This window comes from Typopeltis vanoorti, chromosome 18, assembly GCF_054136105.1.
Source record: "Typopeltis vanoorti isolate ZY-2024b chromosome 18, IOZ_Tvanoo_1.0, whole genome shotgun sequence".
Taxonomy (NCBI): Eukaryota; Metazoa; Arthropoda; class Arachnida; order Uropygi; family Thelyphonidae; genus Typopeltis; species Typopeltis vanoorti.
The window spans coordinates 54,091,009-54,106,190 of NC_143566.1; the positions used below are offsets into that span (position 1 = coordinate 54,091,009).

Genomic DNA, 15,182 nt, shown 5'->3' on the forward strand with positions numbered 1-15,182 from the left:
TGTCAGTGATTAAATTTTCTTCATATTCTTCAGGATCTTCCAGCTGTGCATCTAAAATTAGCAGGTCAGAATCATTCAACTTCTCAGAATGAGATTTAATTAACTTAGATTCATTTAAAACCCTCTAAAATCATTTGCACAATGTGGAAGAATGTGCTTCCTAACAGCTCGCATATTGATAGCAGTAATTTCATTCGACTTTGCGACTTTATAACCAGGCTGAGATTTCTCTGATTAGGCTAGAAAAGTCTTGGAAGGCATTCGCTTCCAAAGGGCCGGTTTCATTGACATTAAAATTTATTGATCACAATAGTCGCCTTCTTACACAATTTTCTTCAAAATATCTGGATATCTCCTTATCTTCACTTGCAGCTTCGCCTGTGATTAGAACATTACGTAGGCTATTTCTCTTTTTGAAACGCTCAAAAATCACTCAGCATTACTGTGGAATTCTTTTTCTTTTCCATCATTGATAGCTCTTTCTTTCAAGGTTTCAAAGAGGTTTAATGCTTTTGATTTAATAAGGCCAGTGTTTAGCGGGATCCGTTTTTATTTACAATCTTTGATCTACGTAAAAAGAAGTCTCTCTAATTCAATCATTATAATACTTTGATTTCGAGTGCATGCATGACGAACTTGAAGCAGCCTTACCTTTCTCTTTGTATTCAGAAGTTGATTCAAGCATTTTTGTGTTCTTGTCCTATCTTTGCTCTGGACTCGCCTTATTCATTTTTCTTTATTCTTTCAAGTTTTTCTTCCAATCAGTTTACTTTTCGAATCATTTTCACATTTCTATTCTTTGCTCACTAATTCTTTTACTCATGATTAAAGGTTAGGAAAATAATTTAAAATAAAAAAGAAAGGAAAACAATTGTACGAGATATGATTAGCAAAATGCTATGTAAAGCAGGCGACATAAATTTTGGCCGTAAATTTGGAACATAGTGTACATGGAAATAGTGTAATATGCCATTAAAAATAACTTTGTAAAATGTTTCAAATCGGTAACTAATCGGTAACTAAATTATTTCATCTTGGTGAGTGATTTTTTAAAATAGTTAGCCATAAAAAATGTATAGATTGAAATTTTTTTAAATCTGTAACATTTATTTTTAAGGTGTATATAGGTGCACTAATCGAATTTGGGTATCAAAAAAAAATGACGCACTAATCGAAAATGCACTTATCGGGGACGCATTAATCGAGGGATTGCTGTGTGTATGTATATATATATATATATACAGGGTGTTCGGGATAAATTTGACAGTTTCGTAAGGAAAAAGAAAATCTTCTTTGTATCTATTAAATTTAATGAATTGACAAAAAAACATTACAGGCAGAGTTAATTACAATACTATCAACAAGATTTACTCAAAATAACCACCATTAGCATCGATCACAGCTTCAATTCTGCTTCGGAACCTCGAACAAGCTGATGCTACAGTCTCCCTGGGAAGGGCCGCAAAAACTGTTTTAATTTTATCCATTAACTGGGCTTTTGTATTACTGGAAGTGCGATTGGTGTCTTTTTCAACTGCGCCCCATACAAAATAATCCATGGGGTTAAGGTCTGGGGAGTTTGGAGGCCAAACATTTGGACTGGTGAAGTCGTAGAAATTTTCAGACAACCATTTTTGACTACTTTTCCCAGAGGTGTGGCAAGGGGCCGAATCCTGCTGCCATACATACGGCCTACCATTGGCTACCCTTGTTATCCAGGGCTTGACTACAGTTAGCAACTCCACGAACAAAGCCCGAATTCCAATGCCAGGGTTCTTCAACACCTGTTCCTGCAGATTTGCGAGGAATTCTGCTGTACAAACGCAATCAGATCGTCTGCTAGGGATCTTTCTTCTTGCTACATCCTCGTAGTCACCATTGCAAGTCTCTAGTTCATGCCTGATTGTTTTTACTGTATTCAGGGAGCATTGGGCAGCAGTCGTAATATCCTTATTTTGATGGCGGGCACGAATCATCATGATACAAGTTATTCTCTTCCATGATTCAGGTGAGTTCCAGCTATCCATCCTTTCTGACATCTTGTATATGAATGAAGAAGGGTCCAAACTTTTAAATGAAGAGAAGTGTGTGTTCATGTAACTTACGGAAAAATATAATTAATTATAAATATGTCAAATTTATCCCGAACACCCTGTATATATATATATATATTAAAGATACCAAGCAATTTTCTACATATATATATATATATTATATATATATATATATATAGATTACAAGAATAAAATGATTGAATTACTACATAATGATACCTACTCAATACTTGAGAGAGATCCAACTCGTGAACTTCAAAATCGTACAAACAACTTATTAAAAACAACAACTGAATTATCCCGAAACGTTCGTTTATCTCTACGCTCTCTCCATCCGTTAATTCCTCGCATATATGGTGTTCCTAAAATTCATAAAGAGAACACCCCATTACGCCCAATTGTAGAAGGTATCGATTCTTCTACATACAATCTTTCAAAATACCTTGCCAAATACCTCAAAAGTTTTTCAGAGAAATCACCATCCTTTATCAAGAACACTACAGAATTTGTTACATACATCAAGGATATTACAGTTGATGAAAATGACATCATGGCTAGCTTGGACATAACTTCTTTGTTCACTAATGTCCCAACAGATGAAGTCCTAACATTACTCAAGGACAAGTTATCCAAAAAAATGTTAGCCTTGCTTACACATTGCATCAGGTCCGGTTACTTCAAATTTAAAGATAATATGTACAAACAAAATCATGGACTGGCTATGGGTAATCCTTTATCTCCAGTTCTTGCAAATATTTAATTAGAAGATTTTGAAACCAAGGCTATCTCTTCCTTTATTTTAACACCTAAAGTTTGGAAACGTTATGTGGATGATGTCTTCATTATTTGGAGCCATGAACATGAATCCCTTATGGTTTTCCTCGAATATCTCAATAGCCGACATCAAAGTATTAAGTTTACTGCTGAGCTTGAAACGGATAATTCCTTGCCTTTTCTTAATGTCAAACTGACTCGCTCTTCTGGTAAACTAAAAATATCGATATATAGAAAACCCACACATACCAACAGATATCTGCACAGTCAGTCCCATCATTTCCCTCCTCATAAGCTTGGAATAATTTCCACCTTGGGACATAGAGCCCGTTCTCTGCTTGATGATCCAAATGAACTGCTTACAGAAATAAACCATCTGAAAACTTCTTTCGAAGTTAATGGATATTCCAAGAAAATCATTAACAAATTCCTTCTTAATCCTCCTAAACATCACTCAGAAGAAACAAATACATTCAAAAGCAATATATCTATTCCTAACATAAGTACTGTTTCACATAAATTAGCAAAAGTTCTAAAAAAATACAATATCAGAACCTTGTTCACTCCACTTCCAAAGATCCGTTCCTTAATTAGCCACCCAAAACCTTGTCATCATCAACTCAAATACCCTGGCGTATATAAAATATTATGTGACTGCGATATTCCTTATTTCGGGCAAACAGACAGATCTGTCGAAATGCGTATGGAAGAACACATGAGAGACATTACTTACAAGAGACAGCGAGCAAGTGCATTATCAAGTCATATCCTTTTCTCGGCTAATCCTAACAAAGTCTGCTGGGAAAAATCTACAAACAACTTCCGTTGCAGTGACGAAATAGAGGGAAAAACTGTGGAATCGAGAGAAATCATCTTCAATCCTGTTCATCTAAATAACAACTTAAGCTACAACCTCCCAGATAGTCATTCAGCTGTAATCATGTACTGGCGTTCATGTGATGCAGCAAGCACGCACTCTCCCAACAATGCAACAAATGAAAGAACAGCTTCAAATACAACTACAACGTTTTCATGCTAATTATGTATAAAGACTGTCTATGTTGTTCATAGTCTTTTAACCTTCAATGTTTAGTGTTTTTTCTTTTATAATGTCACCTGAAGAAGGCTGTTACAGGCCGAAACTAGTAGCGTGTTTATATTAAAACCTTTTTAATTAAATCTCGGTTCTAGTCATTCAATTTTTTTCATTAAACTATGTATGTTAACCGAGTCAATGATAATTCTGTCATATATATATATATATATATATATATTATCCATCGAATGTATTTTTTCATTATAGACAAATCAGAAGTGCATTTTAGCAGTATATTTATTGAAATCCAGTAATGCAAGCATTGTCTGAAAAGTTCTTGGACTCGACCATAGATGGCAACAATATCGGCAAGCTTTTTTTTTTTTTTCTAAGTTGGTACATATATCATAAAATCCATGTGAAATTGCAAGTCATTCTATCAAGCAGTTTGTTCTATACAGCTGTCCGAAGCAAAAGTGTTTCTTGTATCCTTTGAAATGGATAAAATTCTTTGTAAAAGAAGGTTTAATGTCAAAAGAAATTCATTCAAAGTTCATAAAAGTATGGATATTCTTCTCCTTCGTTTTTGCCAATTAAGAAATGGGCTGCCAAGTTTAAACATGGCTGTACCAGCCTTATAGATGATCTACATAAAGAACGTCCAAAAAGTGTAACAACACCAGAAATCAGTGATCAAGTGCACGATATGGTATTGGATGACCGGCGAGTCCAAGTGTGTGAAAGTGCTGAGACTGTAGGCATCTCAAAAGAATGTGTAGGATATATTTTGCATGAAGAATTGCAAATGATAAAGCTTTGCGCAAGATGCATGTATCGCTTGCTCACAGCAGATCAAAAACGCAGTGTCTAGAAAATCTCTGAACAGTGCTTGGAGAGTTTTAACAAGAATAAAACTGATCTTGTGCATCGATTTATTACTATGGATGAGACTTGGATTCACCATTATCCACCAGAATCCAAACAGCAGTCAAAACCGTGGACAGAAGCCGGCTGTTCAGCACCAAAGAAGACAAAATCAGTTCCATCAGGAAAGGTCTTGGCATCAGTATTTTGGGATGCTAAAGACACTTTGTTTATTAATTATCTTGGAAAGGGTAAAACAATAACCAGGGAATATTATTCCAATCTTTTATCCAGAGTAGAAAAAATTTGTGAGAAAAGACCAGGTTTGGAGAAGAAAAAAATCATCTTTCATCAGGACAATGCACCTGCCAACAAAGGTGTTTTGGCAATGGGAAAATTAAGGGATCTGCAGTATGAATTGTTGGAACATCCATCCTATTCCCCAGATTTGGCTCCCTCTGACTTCTATCTCTTCCCAAAACAAAAACTCTTCCTTGCTGGTCAGCGTTTTTCTTTGAATCAAGAGGTGATTGCAACTGTAGATGGGTAATTTGCAGATCTTACTGAGAACGACTACAGGGATAGAATAATGGTGCTGGAATAAATGTATTAGTCTTAAGGGAGATTATGTTGAAAATTAAAAATTATTTTGAAATTATAAATTAGTTTTTTTTTCGTTGCTAAGCAGGGAACTTCTCAGATCACCCTTGGATGTTAATGTATCTCTTGAACACTTCAGAATTTCAATTAATGTATTATCACTTAGATGCACTTCTTACTTGTCTGTAGTGAAAAGATACATTAGAAGTAGCAGATATTCATTATGTATCTCTGAATGCAAAATTGATAAAGGAGAAAATAAATAAATAAATAAAAGCAACTAAATAAAAATAAAAGGTGACACTGCTTCAATTCTTGGAACTAATGTCTATATATATTCAGTTTATTTTTACTTACCCACAACAAGAACATTTACACTGGCATGGTCTTTGCCAGAGCTGTTAACAGCATGGATTCCATAAATTCCTGAATCTTCTCGTGTTGCACGTCTTGTTGTCAGTTTTGTGTTATAATCAACATTTTCCAGTTGAGTGCGATTTCCTACTTTTAAGGGCGAATCATTGACAGTCCATGTAATATTTGGAGGTGGTTCACCAGTCACATTCACATCAAATTTAATTGGCTGGCCTGCTTTAATTGTTATGTCATGCAAGTTTTTACGATCAATATGAGGTGCCACTACAAAAACAATTAAAAAATAAATAAAATAAAATAAATAATCATAATGGCAAAAGCAATAAAAATAACATATATGGACAAATAAATAGTAATAAAAGATAACAGAAATAGTGAGAATACTCTAAACAAAGGACTATTTACAAAAAAAAAAAAAAAAAAAAAAAAGATTACATTATTGATGTTTGTGGATGATGCAAAGTTGGGATGAACCATGAAGAGTAGAGAAGATTTAGTGGCCTTACAAGAAGACTTGAATAAATTGAGTGATTGGGCATATTAATGGGGATGTGAGTTCAATGTTGCAAAATGTACGGTTTTAAAATTTGGGAAACAATGATGGGATGTGGAAAGTGGATAAGGATCTGAAATTTAGGGGACACACTGCCAAAATTGTAGAGACAAGGCTGGGAATGATGTGGAGGACACTGACTTGTAGAAATAGGGAGATTCTTGTTCAATTGTATAAGGCTTTGATTAGGCCACACATGGACTATTGTACCCAGATTTGGTCACCTGGTTTTAAGAAGGACGAAGAGATCTTGGAAAGGGTCCAGAGGTGACTGACTAAGGTAGTTTCTAACCTTAGTTGAATATGAGGAAAGATTGAGAAGTTGCAATTTGCAGAGTCTGGTGGACAGGAGGGGAGATATAATAGAGACCTACAAGTTATTAATGGGTTGTTATAGGATCAATGTTGTAGAGATTCTGCAGAAAGCAGTGGGGGATCAGTGGAGAACCAGAGGTCATCCCTGGAAACTGTATAAGGAGAGTGTGAGTAGGGGAGTGAGAGGCAGGTTTTTTCAAGCAGAGGTGTGAATGATTGGAATGCCTTGCCTGAGAGTGTGGTGTTTGCACAAAGTTTGAGTGTGTTTAAAGCATGGTATGATGAGCTGTGTGTATGATAAAAGGACCTCCTACATGAGTCTTTGACTCCATGTGGTCTTGGATAATAATAATAATAATAATAATAATAATAAACACATACTTTCAGCCCGTTGCATTTTTATAAATAAACATGGAATAATAATAATAAAATACCAGACAGAAAGAGGAAAATTGAGCATAGAATGGAGAGAGTCATGCTAAACATTAGATTGCAAGACAAAATAAGGAATGACGATATAAGAAAAGAAAGAAAAGTGTTGGATATAGGAGGAGAGATTTTAACATTCAAATAGTGATGGGTAGGATATATTGCATAAATGAAAAGTGATAGATGGACAAAAACAATCATCCATGTGAAGAAACATGAATGCCAGGATGACCAGAGAAAAGATGGAAGGATGACCTAGTAGAGATGGCGAGATGGCTGGAGAATGTGGGAATCGAGAAGCCTTCAACAGAGAAAGGTGGAAATTGGTAGGGAAGGCCTGTAACCCAAACTGGTTATAAAAAGAGCTTAGAATAAGAAGGAAACATAATTTAGAAAAAAAAAAAAAAGTCAGTCATGTATTAAGGATGATGTTTGCAGATTTACACTCAAAGAAGCAGTAAGGGAAATGGATCCTATCAGTAATGGCAGATAAAGGATAGATGTTAAGATTATATGTGGCAACATTTGTAAAAGACACTCAGAAGATTGATGACAACATTGCAAAAGGTATGTTCCCAACAATATGCCTTTGTATAAAGCATTGATCACAATGCAAAGGGACACTGTGCAATGCAATCACCAGTGCACAAAGACATATATGACAAATTAAACCAGAAATAATAAAAATGGCAATAAAGTTGATGAATTCGGAATCAGGTGGTAAGACTTAGAATTCACCAGTTATTATTATTATTAGTAGTAGTAGTAGTAGTAGTATATGAACACAATCATGAAGTGTTCAATTGGGTTGTGGCTAGCAATATGAAGACTTTTGTGAGGAAAGGATATACAGGGTGTTCGGGATAAATTTGACAGTTTCGTAAGGAAAAAGAAAATCTTCTTTGTATCTATTAAATTTAATGAATTGACAAAAAAACATTACAGGCAGAGTTAATTACAATACTATCAACAAGATTTACTCAAAATAACCACCATTAGCATCGATCACAGCTTCAATTCTGCTTCGGAACCTCGAACAAGCTGATGCTACAGTCTCCCTGGGAAGGGCCGCAAAAACTTTTTTAATTTTATCCATTAACTGGGCTTTTGTATTACTGGAAGTGCGATTGGTGTCTTTTTCAACTGCGCCCCATACAAAATAATCCATGGGGTTAAGGTCTGGGGAGTTTGGAGGCCAAACATTTGGACTGGTGAAGTCGTAGAAATTTTCAGACAACCATTTTTGACTTTTCCCAGAGGTGTGGCAAGGGGCCGAATCCTGCTGCCATACATACGGCCTACCATTGGCTACCCTTGTTATCCAGGGCTTGACTACAGTTAGCAACTCCACGAACAAAGCCCGAATTCCAATGCCAGGGTTCTTCAACACCTGTTCCTGCAGATTTGCGAGGAATTCTGCTGTACGAACGCAATCAGATCGTCTGCTAGGGATCTTTCTTCATGCTACATCCTCGTAGTCACCATTGCAAGTCTCTAGTTCATGCCTGATTGTTTTTACTGTATTCAGGGAGCATTGGGCAGCAGTCGTAATATCCTTATTTTGATGGCGGGCACGAATCATCATGATACAAGTTATTCTCTTCCATGATTCAGGTGGGTTCCAGCTATCCATCCTTTCTGACATCTTGTATATGAATGAAGAAGGGTCCAAACTTTTAAATGAAGAGAAGTGTGTGTTAATACATGTAACTTACGGAAAAATATAATTAATTATAAATATGTCAAATTTATCCCGAACACCCTGTATGTGGTACAAGACTGGTGATTACGACATAATTAGCAGACAGCTTGAAGCTAAAGCATGGAATGAGGGCGCTAGTGGGTTAAGCGCTACGGACGTGTTTTGAAGAGCTCCTGATTCAGATAAGTTTCACTAGGAATAATTAAGTATATATGCGTAATTGTTTAAGTAAGAGCGGCTGTAAACGTTGTAAGCTACCGATATTATTAGTGTGGTTTTTTTTTTCTTGCTTAAACTAAATATGAAAACATTAATATCAGACCTAGTAATCTGCAGAGAAAAAAAAAAAAAAAAATGGTGGCGGCACTGTCATTCCATGATTTTAATTCGGTTCGTTAAGTGTGAGGTCTGTTATATGTATTCCTTCGATTACATAAATGATTTGTGGATGTTTAGTGCGGATGGAAGAAGGGTGTGTGCGAAATGTGACCTGAACGAGGAATTGATGAATGCGAATATGAAGTTGATAACAGTAAGTGCTAGTACCGATTGTGTCGCGAGTGCACGTTTGAAAGAGAAGGATGGTGTGAAAGACAGGCAAAAAAATGTTAAAAAATCAGGAAAAAAGAAAAATAGCGATTTGACAACCGTAACGGATGTTAAAAGGGACGAAAGTGAGGCAGAAAGAAACGAAAATGAGAGAACGAATGAAAGTAGAAATGGAGTGATGCAGAAATCGCAAGTAAAAAAAATCGAAAGAATGAATGATAGCGAAAAAAGAATGACTGATGGCAAAAGTTGGACGCATGTTGGAACGAAAGTACTGAACCAAAGAAAGATGAATGACAGTAAAAGTGAGAAGAATGATAGCGAAAGTTGGATGCATTGTTAGTCCGAAAGTATGGAAACAAAGAAAGATATGTGAGAGTGAAAGTGAGAAGAATGATAGTGAAAGTTGGACGTATGTTAGACCGAAAGTACGGAAACGAAGAAGGATGAATGAGAGGGAAAGTGAGAAGAGGGGGTCGAGAGTTAGAAAGTTAGAAAGATTTAATGAGAGAGAATGTGTCACGAGGTTCGGAAGGTGAATTGGATTGGATGAAGCAAGAAATGAAATGGATGTGGAATGAAATTAAGAGAATTCAGGTCAAAACTATTAAAATAAATCATGATGGCATGAAAGAGTTAACAAAAGATGAGCGAGTGGCGTTGTATGGCGACTCCATTATTAAAGGTGTGCTAGAGGATAAAATGCACAAGGTATGTTTTCCAGGCGGTAAAATGAGTAGAGTGATTGAGGCATTGAATATGAGGCAGGAACGAGCAAAAGAGTTAATTGTATTAATTGGTACAAATGATTTGAGAGAGAACAAAGAGCATGTCAAAATGAATGTCAGGAGACTGCTTGGAAAGATAAAAGAGAATAGTGTGACAGGAAGGGTAGTCAGTGTGTTGCCTAGGTATGATTGTGGTGAAATGAGGTGGAGAGCAAGGATTATGAATGATATTCTGGCTGAAATGTGTGAGGAGATGGGAGTACAGTTTGTTAATGTGGGGAATGAGTTTCAGGGACGAAGTGAGCTGTATGGGAGTGATGGACTGCATTTGAGTGGTTATGGTGTGAGTCGCTTGGAGAGACTGCTGCTGGAAAGTAGAGAAGTGAATAGAGAGAATGAATCAGATCGAGAGGGGAGTGATGTGGAAGAGCAGGAGAGTAACACAGGAGAGATTGAAGGAGTGGAAATGAATGGGGAAGTGAGTGGTATGAGTATAGAAAATGAGAGAATGGGTGTGCAAGAGGAGCAGGGAAACGGGGAGGCTCAGGGTGGACAGAGTACACAGCGTGAGAAAGGTGGATGCTCCAAGAGGATGTGAGAGCATGTGTAGGCAGGAAAGTAATGGGATGATCAGGGATCAAAAGGAAACAGATGGAATTGCAAAGGGTTCTAAAATGAAGAAGCAGAAAGGGAAATGGCCCCAGTCCAGCATGGAGAGATCAAATCGAGTGAGTGGTATCAGTGGAACTAGCTGTAGATCCAGAAATGAGTTGTTGTGTTTGTATACCAATGCTAGAAGTATAAGAAACAAGGCGGATGAAATGGTTGCACAAATTGCATCTGTGCACCCAGAGATTGTCGGAATAAGTGAGACATGGTTAGATGAGGATGACATCCTGACAGGAATAGAGATGGAAAGGTATGATGTGTTTCGTGAGGATAGAAGGGGTAAAAACGGAGGGGGAGTGCTATTGATGATAGAGAAAGAGTTATGTCCATACAAGGTAGAGATGCAAGAGGGAAAGGGAGCCAGTGGTTCTGAGGCAGTATGGTGTGAAATAGAGGTGAATAGAATCAAATACTTAGTGGGATTTTGTTATAGACCTGGTAATGTGGATGGTGGTGATAGTGAAATGCATAGTCAAATAAGCCAAGCAAATAAGAAAAGGGTGATCATTATGGGTGATTTTAATTATGGCAATATAGACTGGAATGAAGAGATAGCAACTGGAAGTAAAGAAAATGAGTTTCTTGAGTTTTTGAGGGATAACTTCCTCAGACAGTATGTAACAGAGGGCACAAGAGGATTAAGGGTCTTGGATTTGGTCATCTCATCAGAGGATGTAATTATCAATGAGGTATCAAATCATCCACCAATTGGTGAAAGTGACCATGAGGTGATTACTTGGGTGGTTGCCAGCAGTGCAAGGACCCCTGTGAAAAAAGGGTAGATGTGGAACTACAAGGGGGGTGATTATGAAGAGTTCAGGAGACAGCTTGCAGGTGTAGCATGGAATGAGGAGTTAGCTGGAAAAGAGATCAATGTAGCTTGGGAGATTTTCAAAAAATATTTAGTAGATGCAATGTCTAAATGTATACCATGGGTGAGAGGGGTTAAATAAGGTAGGTGTGAGATGGATGAATAAAGAGATTAAGCATGCAATACAGAGAAAAAGGGCATTGTGGAGGCAGCATAAGAGAAGTGGAAGTAACCAACTTCATGAGGTCTACAAAGACCAGGCAAGGAGGGTGACTTGGTTGGTGAGAGTAGCTAAAGAGAGGTATGAACAGCAATTAGCTAATGAAGCTAAAAAGAATCCCTAGGGCCAGCAAAAGAAAGAATGATTATGGAAGGATGACACTGATTGGAGGAAATGGTATAAAGACAGCTGTTGCAGAATGTGTGGTGGAGATACTTAATGAGCAGTTCATAAAGATCTTTCAATCTTGTGAATGTGACTTCATGGAGAGATTAAGAGCAGTTGATGATGGGGAGGAGAGACTGACTGTAAGTGAGCAAGAGGTGTTTGGGGAGTTGAGTAAACTAGATGTAAATAAGGCTGTGGGACTTGATAATATATCACCACGTATTCTGAAGGAATGTGCCAGAGAGTTGACACCTGCCTTGACATATTTTTTTAATATGAGTCTTGCACTAGGTCAAGTTCCTAAGGAGTGGAAGGAGGGCAAGATTGTGCCACTTGATAAAGGAGGTGATCAAACTCAAGCATCAAACTATAGGCCTATCTGTGTGTGTCAGGTGTTGTAGTTAAGTTGTTGTAGAACTAGAACTTGTGACAACTAGAATCCAGAGTTGGGTTGAGAACAATGGTATTATCTTTGATGGACAGCATGGATTTGCTAAAGGGAGGTCATGTTTTAGTAATCTACTTACTTATTACAATAAAGTAACTGCTTCCCTGAACAGAGGAGAAGGATACACAGTAATATACATGGATTTTGCAAAAGCTTTTGATAGAGTACCTCATGATAAGTTGACAGTCAAACTAGAGCAGATGGTGTTGGATATTAGTTTAGTGCATTGGATTGGAGACTGGCTATCTGATAGGTATCAACAAGTTGTGTATGGGGGTGCAATATCCAAGAAAAGGAAAGTCACTAGTGGAGTGCCTCAGGGATCTGTTTTAGGGCCATTACTATTTAACTTGTATATTAATGATATTGGCGAAGATTTGGATGGAGATATTCAGTTGTTTGCAGATGATGCAAAGTTGGGAAGAACCATAAAGAGTAGTGAAGATGTGGCCTTGCAAGAACACTTGAATAAATTGAGTGATTGGGCAAGCAAATGGGGATGTGAGTTCAATGTTGCAAAATGTAAGCTTTTAAAATTTGGAAAACAAAGATGGGATGCAGAATTTATGCTTGGTGAGAATATATTGTTGGAAGTAGAGGAAATAAGAGATCTGGGGGTGATAGTGGATAAGGATCTAAAATTTAGGGGACACATCGCCAAAATTGTGAAGACAACACAAAGGCCTCTGGGAATGATGCGGAGGACACTGATATGTAGAAGTAGGGAGGTTTTTGTTCCATTGTATAAAGCTTTGATTAGGCCACACATGGACTATTGTGCCCAGATTTGGTCACCGGGTTTTCAGAAGGATGAAGAGATGTTGGAAAGGGTCCAAAGGTGACTGACTAAGGTAGTTTCTGACCTCTGGAATGTCGAGTATGAGGAAAGATTGAAAATATGTAATTTGCAGAGTCTAGTGGAGAGAAGGAAGAGGGGAGATATGATAGAGACCTACAAGTTGGTAAGGGGTTGTTATAGGATCAATGGTGGAGAAGTTCTACAAAGAATAGTGGGAGATCAGGGGAGAACCAGAGGTCATCCCTGGAAACTGTATAAAGAGGGTGTAAGTAGGGGAGTGAGAGGCAGGTTTTTTTCATGCAGAGTTTTGAACGATTGGAATGCCTTACCTGAGAGTGTGGTGTCTGCAAGGAGTTTGAATGTGTTTAAGACGCGGTATGATGAGATGTGTGTGAGATAAAAGGACCTCCTAGATGAGTCTTTGACTCCATGAGGTCTTGTTTAATAATAATAATAATAATAATAATAATAATAATATTGAGGAGTTCTGTGGAAAGGAAATAAATTCTGCTTGGAAATTGACAAAGAAGTACATACTAGCATCAATGTGTGAATGTATTCAGAAAGTCAATAGGAGTAAAATGGGTGAAAGAGGGGGATAAAGCATGAAATCTGAAAGAAGAAAGCACTTTGGCGGCAGCACAAGATGAATAATGATAATATTCATCTTGTGCTGCCTCCATTCATATCACCATTTTGAAGATAATATTCATCAAAATTTCTTCTCATACCAAGAAAACTGTGGTATGAGAAGAAATTAGTGAATCAGACCAAGAAAAATTCTTGTACATTTTTTCGATACATGTGGCAATACGAAAGAAGAAACATTATGGTAAAATGATGCTAATGGATGAAAATGATACATTAGTAACATCTGCAGAGGACATAGCTTAGGCATTCAGTGATTATTAGGGTGTTTCATGCTCAATGTGAAATCAGAAGCTCAAGTGTAGAGAATGAAATGAAATGTTTTATCAACTTTCTTATTACTATAACTAGGTGATGAATATATTGGACAAGGGAGATGCATATACTGCTGTATATGCATCTCCCTTGTCCAATAGATTTTGAAAAGGCTTTTGATGGATTGCCACACCACAAGTTGGTTACTAAACTGAAGTACATGCGATTGGATGATAGACTAGTGATCAGACAGGTATCAGTAAGTTGTGTATGGGAGTTGGGGTGCACTATTTTGGAAGAAGAAGGTCACTAGTGGTGTACCGAGGGGTTTGTTTTGGGACCATTTTTATCTAATTTGTATATTGATGATATTGAGAACTGTCAATTCAAAGTTGTAAAGTGTAAGGTCCTGAAATTTGGTAGGCAAAAATGGGATACAAATTATACACTTGGCATTTTGGAGATAAGATCCCTTGTAGTGGTGGCAGACAAGGATCTGAAGTTTAGAGGTCATGATGTAGAAGTTGTAAAGAAATCACATCAGATTATTGCAATGATGCTGAGGACCATAACTTGTAGAAATAAAGAGGTTCTGGTTGCATTGTATAAGACTTTGATCAGGCCTCATATGGTTTACTGTGCATAGATTTGGTCCCCCTTTTTTTGATGGTGATGAGGATACTGTATATTGAAAAGGGTCCAGAGAAAACAGACTAAGGTCATAACCGGTCTCTGCGATATGGGTATGATTGAGGGGATTCAGTTTGCAAAGCTTTGTGAATACAAGGAAGAGAGAGGATATCATTGAGACATTTAAGTTAGTAAAAGGTTGTTACCAGGTTAATGTGGAAGAAATTTTTCACAGAATGGGAGAATGGGTAAATCAAAGGGACAGCAACCTGGAAGATCTATAAGGAGGGAGAGTCGGTTATTTGCATGTATAGTGGTTGGTGAGTGGAATGCATTGCCTGACATTGTTTGTGCTTGAATGCAGATACATTGAATACAGTGAATGCAGATACATTGAATGAATTTAAAGCACAGTTTTTTAGCCTTTGTGTGTAACAGTGTTTGCCTCCCGTGAATGTTTTGACTCTATGGAGGTGTGTTGTTAATAATTATTATTATTATTATTTCTGGCTACTCCAGGGAGTCCTTAGACTCATTGAGGAAGGCCCTAAACAT

General features: G+C 37.2%; 1 protein-coding gene across 1 annotated transcript in view; it reads right to left on the minus strand.

Moving 5' to 3' along the window:
- LOC150096673 (twitchin-like) overlaps positions 1-15,182 on the minus strand; it is a 2,440,784-nt gene that overhangs the window by 1,291,654 nt on the left and 1,133,948 nt on the right. The window contains exon 60 of the mRNA XM_090408679.1: positions 5,686-5,967. Coding sequence (XP_090264805.1) covers positions 5,686-5,967 — 282 coding nt within the window. The remainder of the gene's footprint in view (positions 1-5,685; positions 5,968-15,182) is intronic.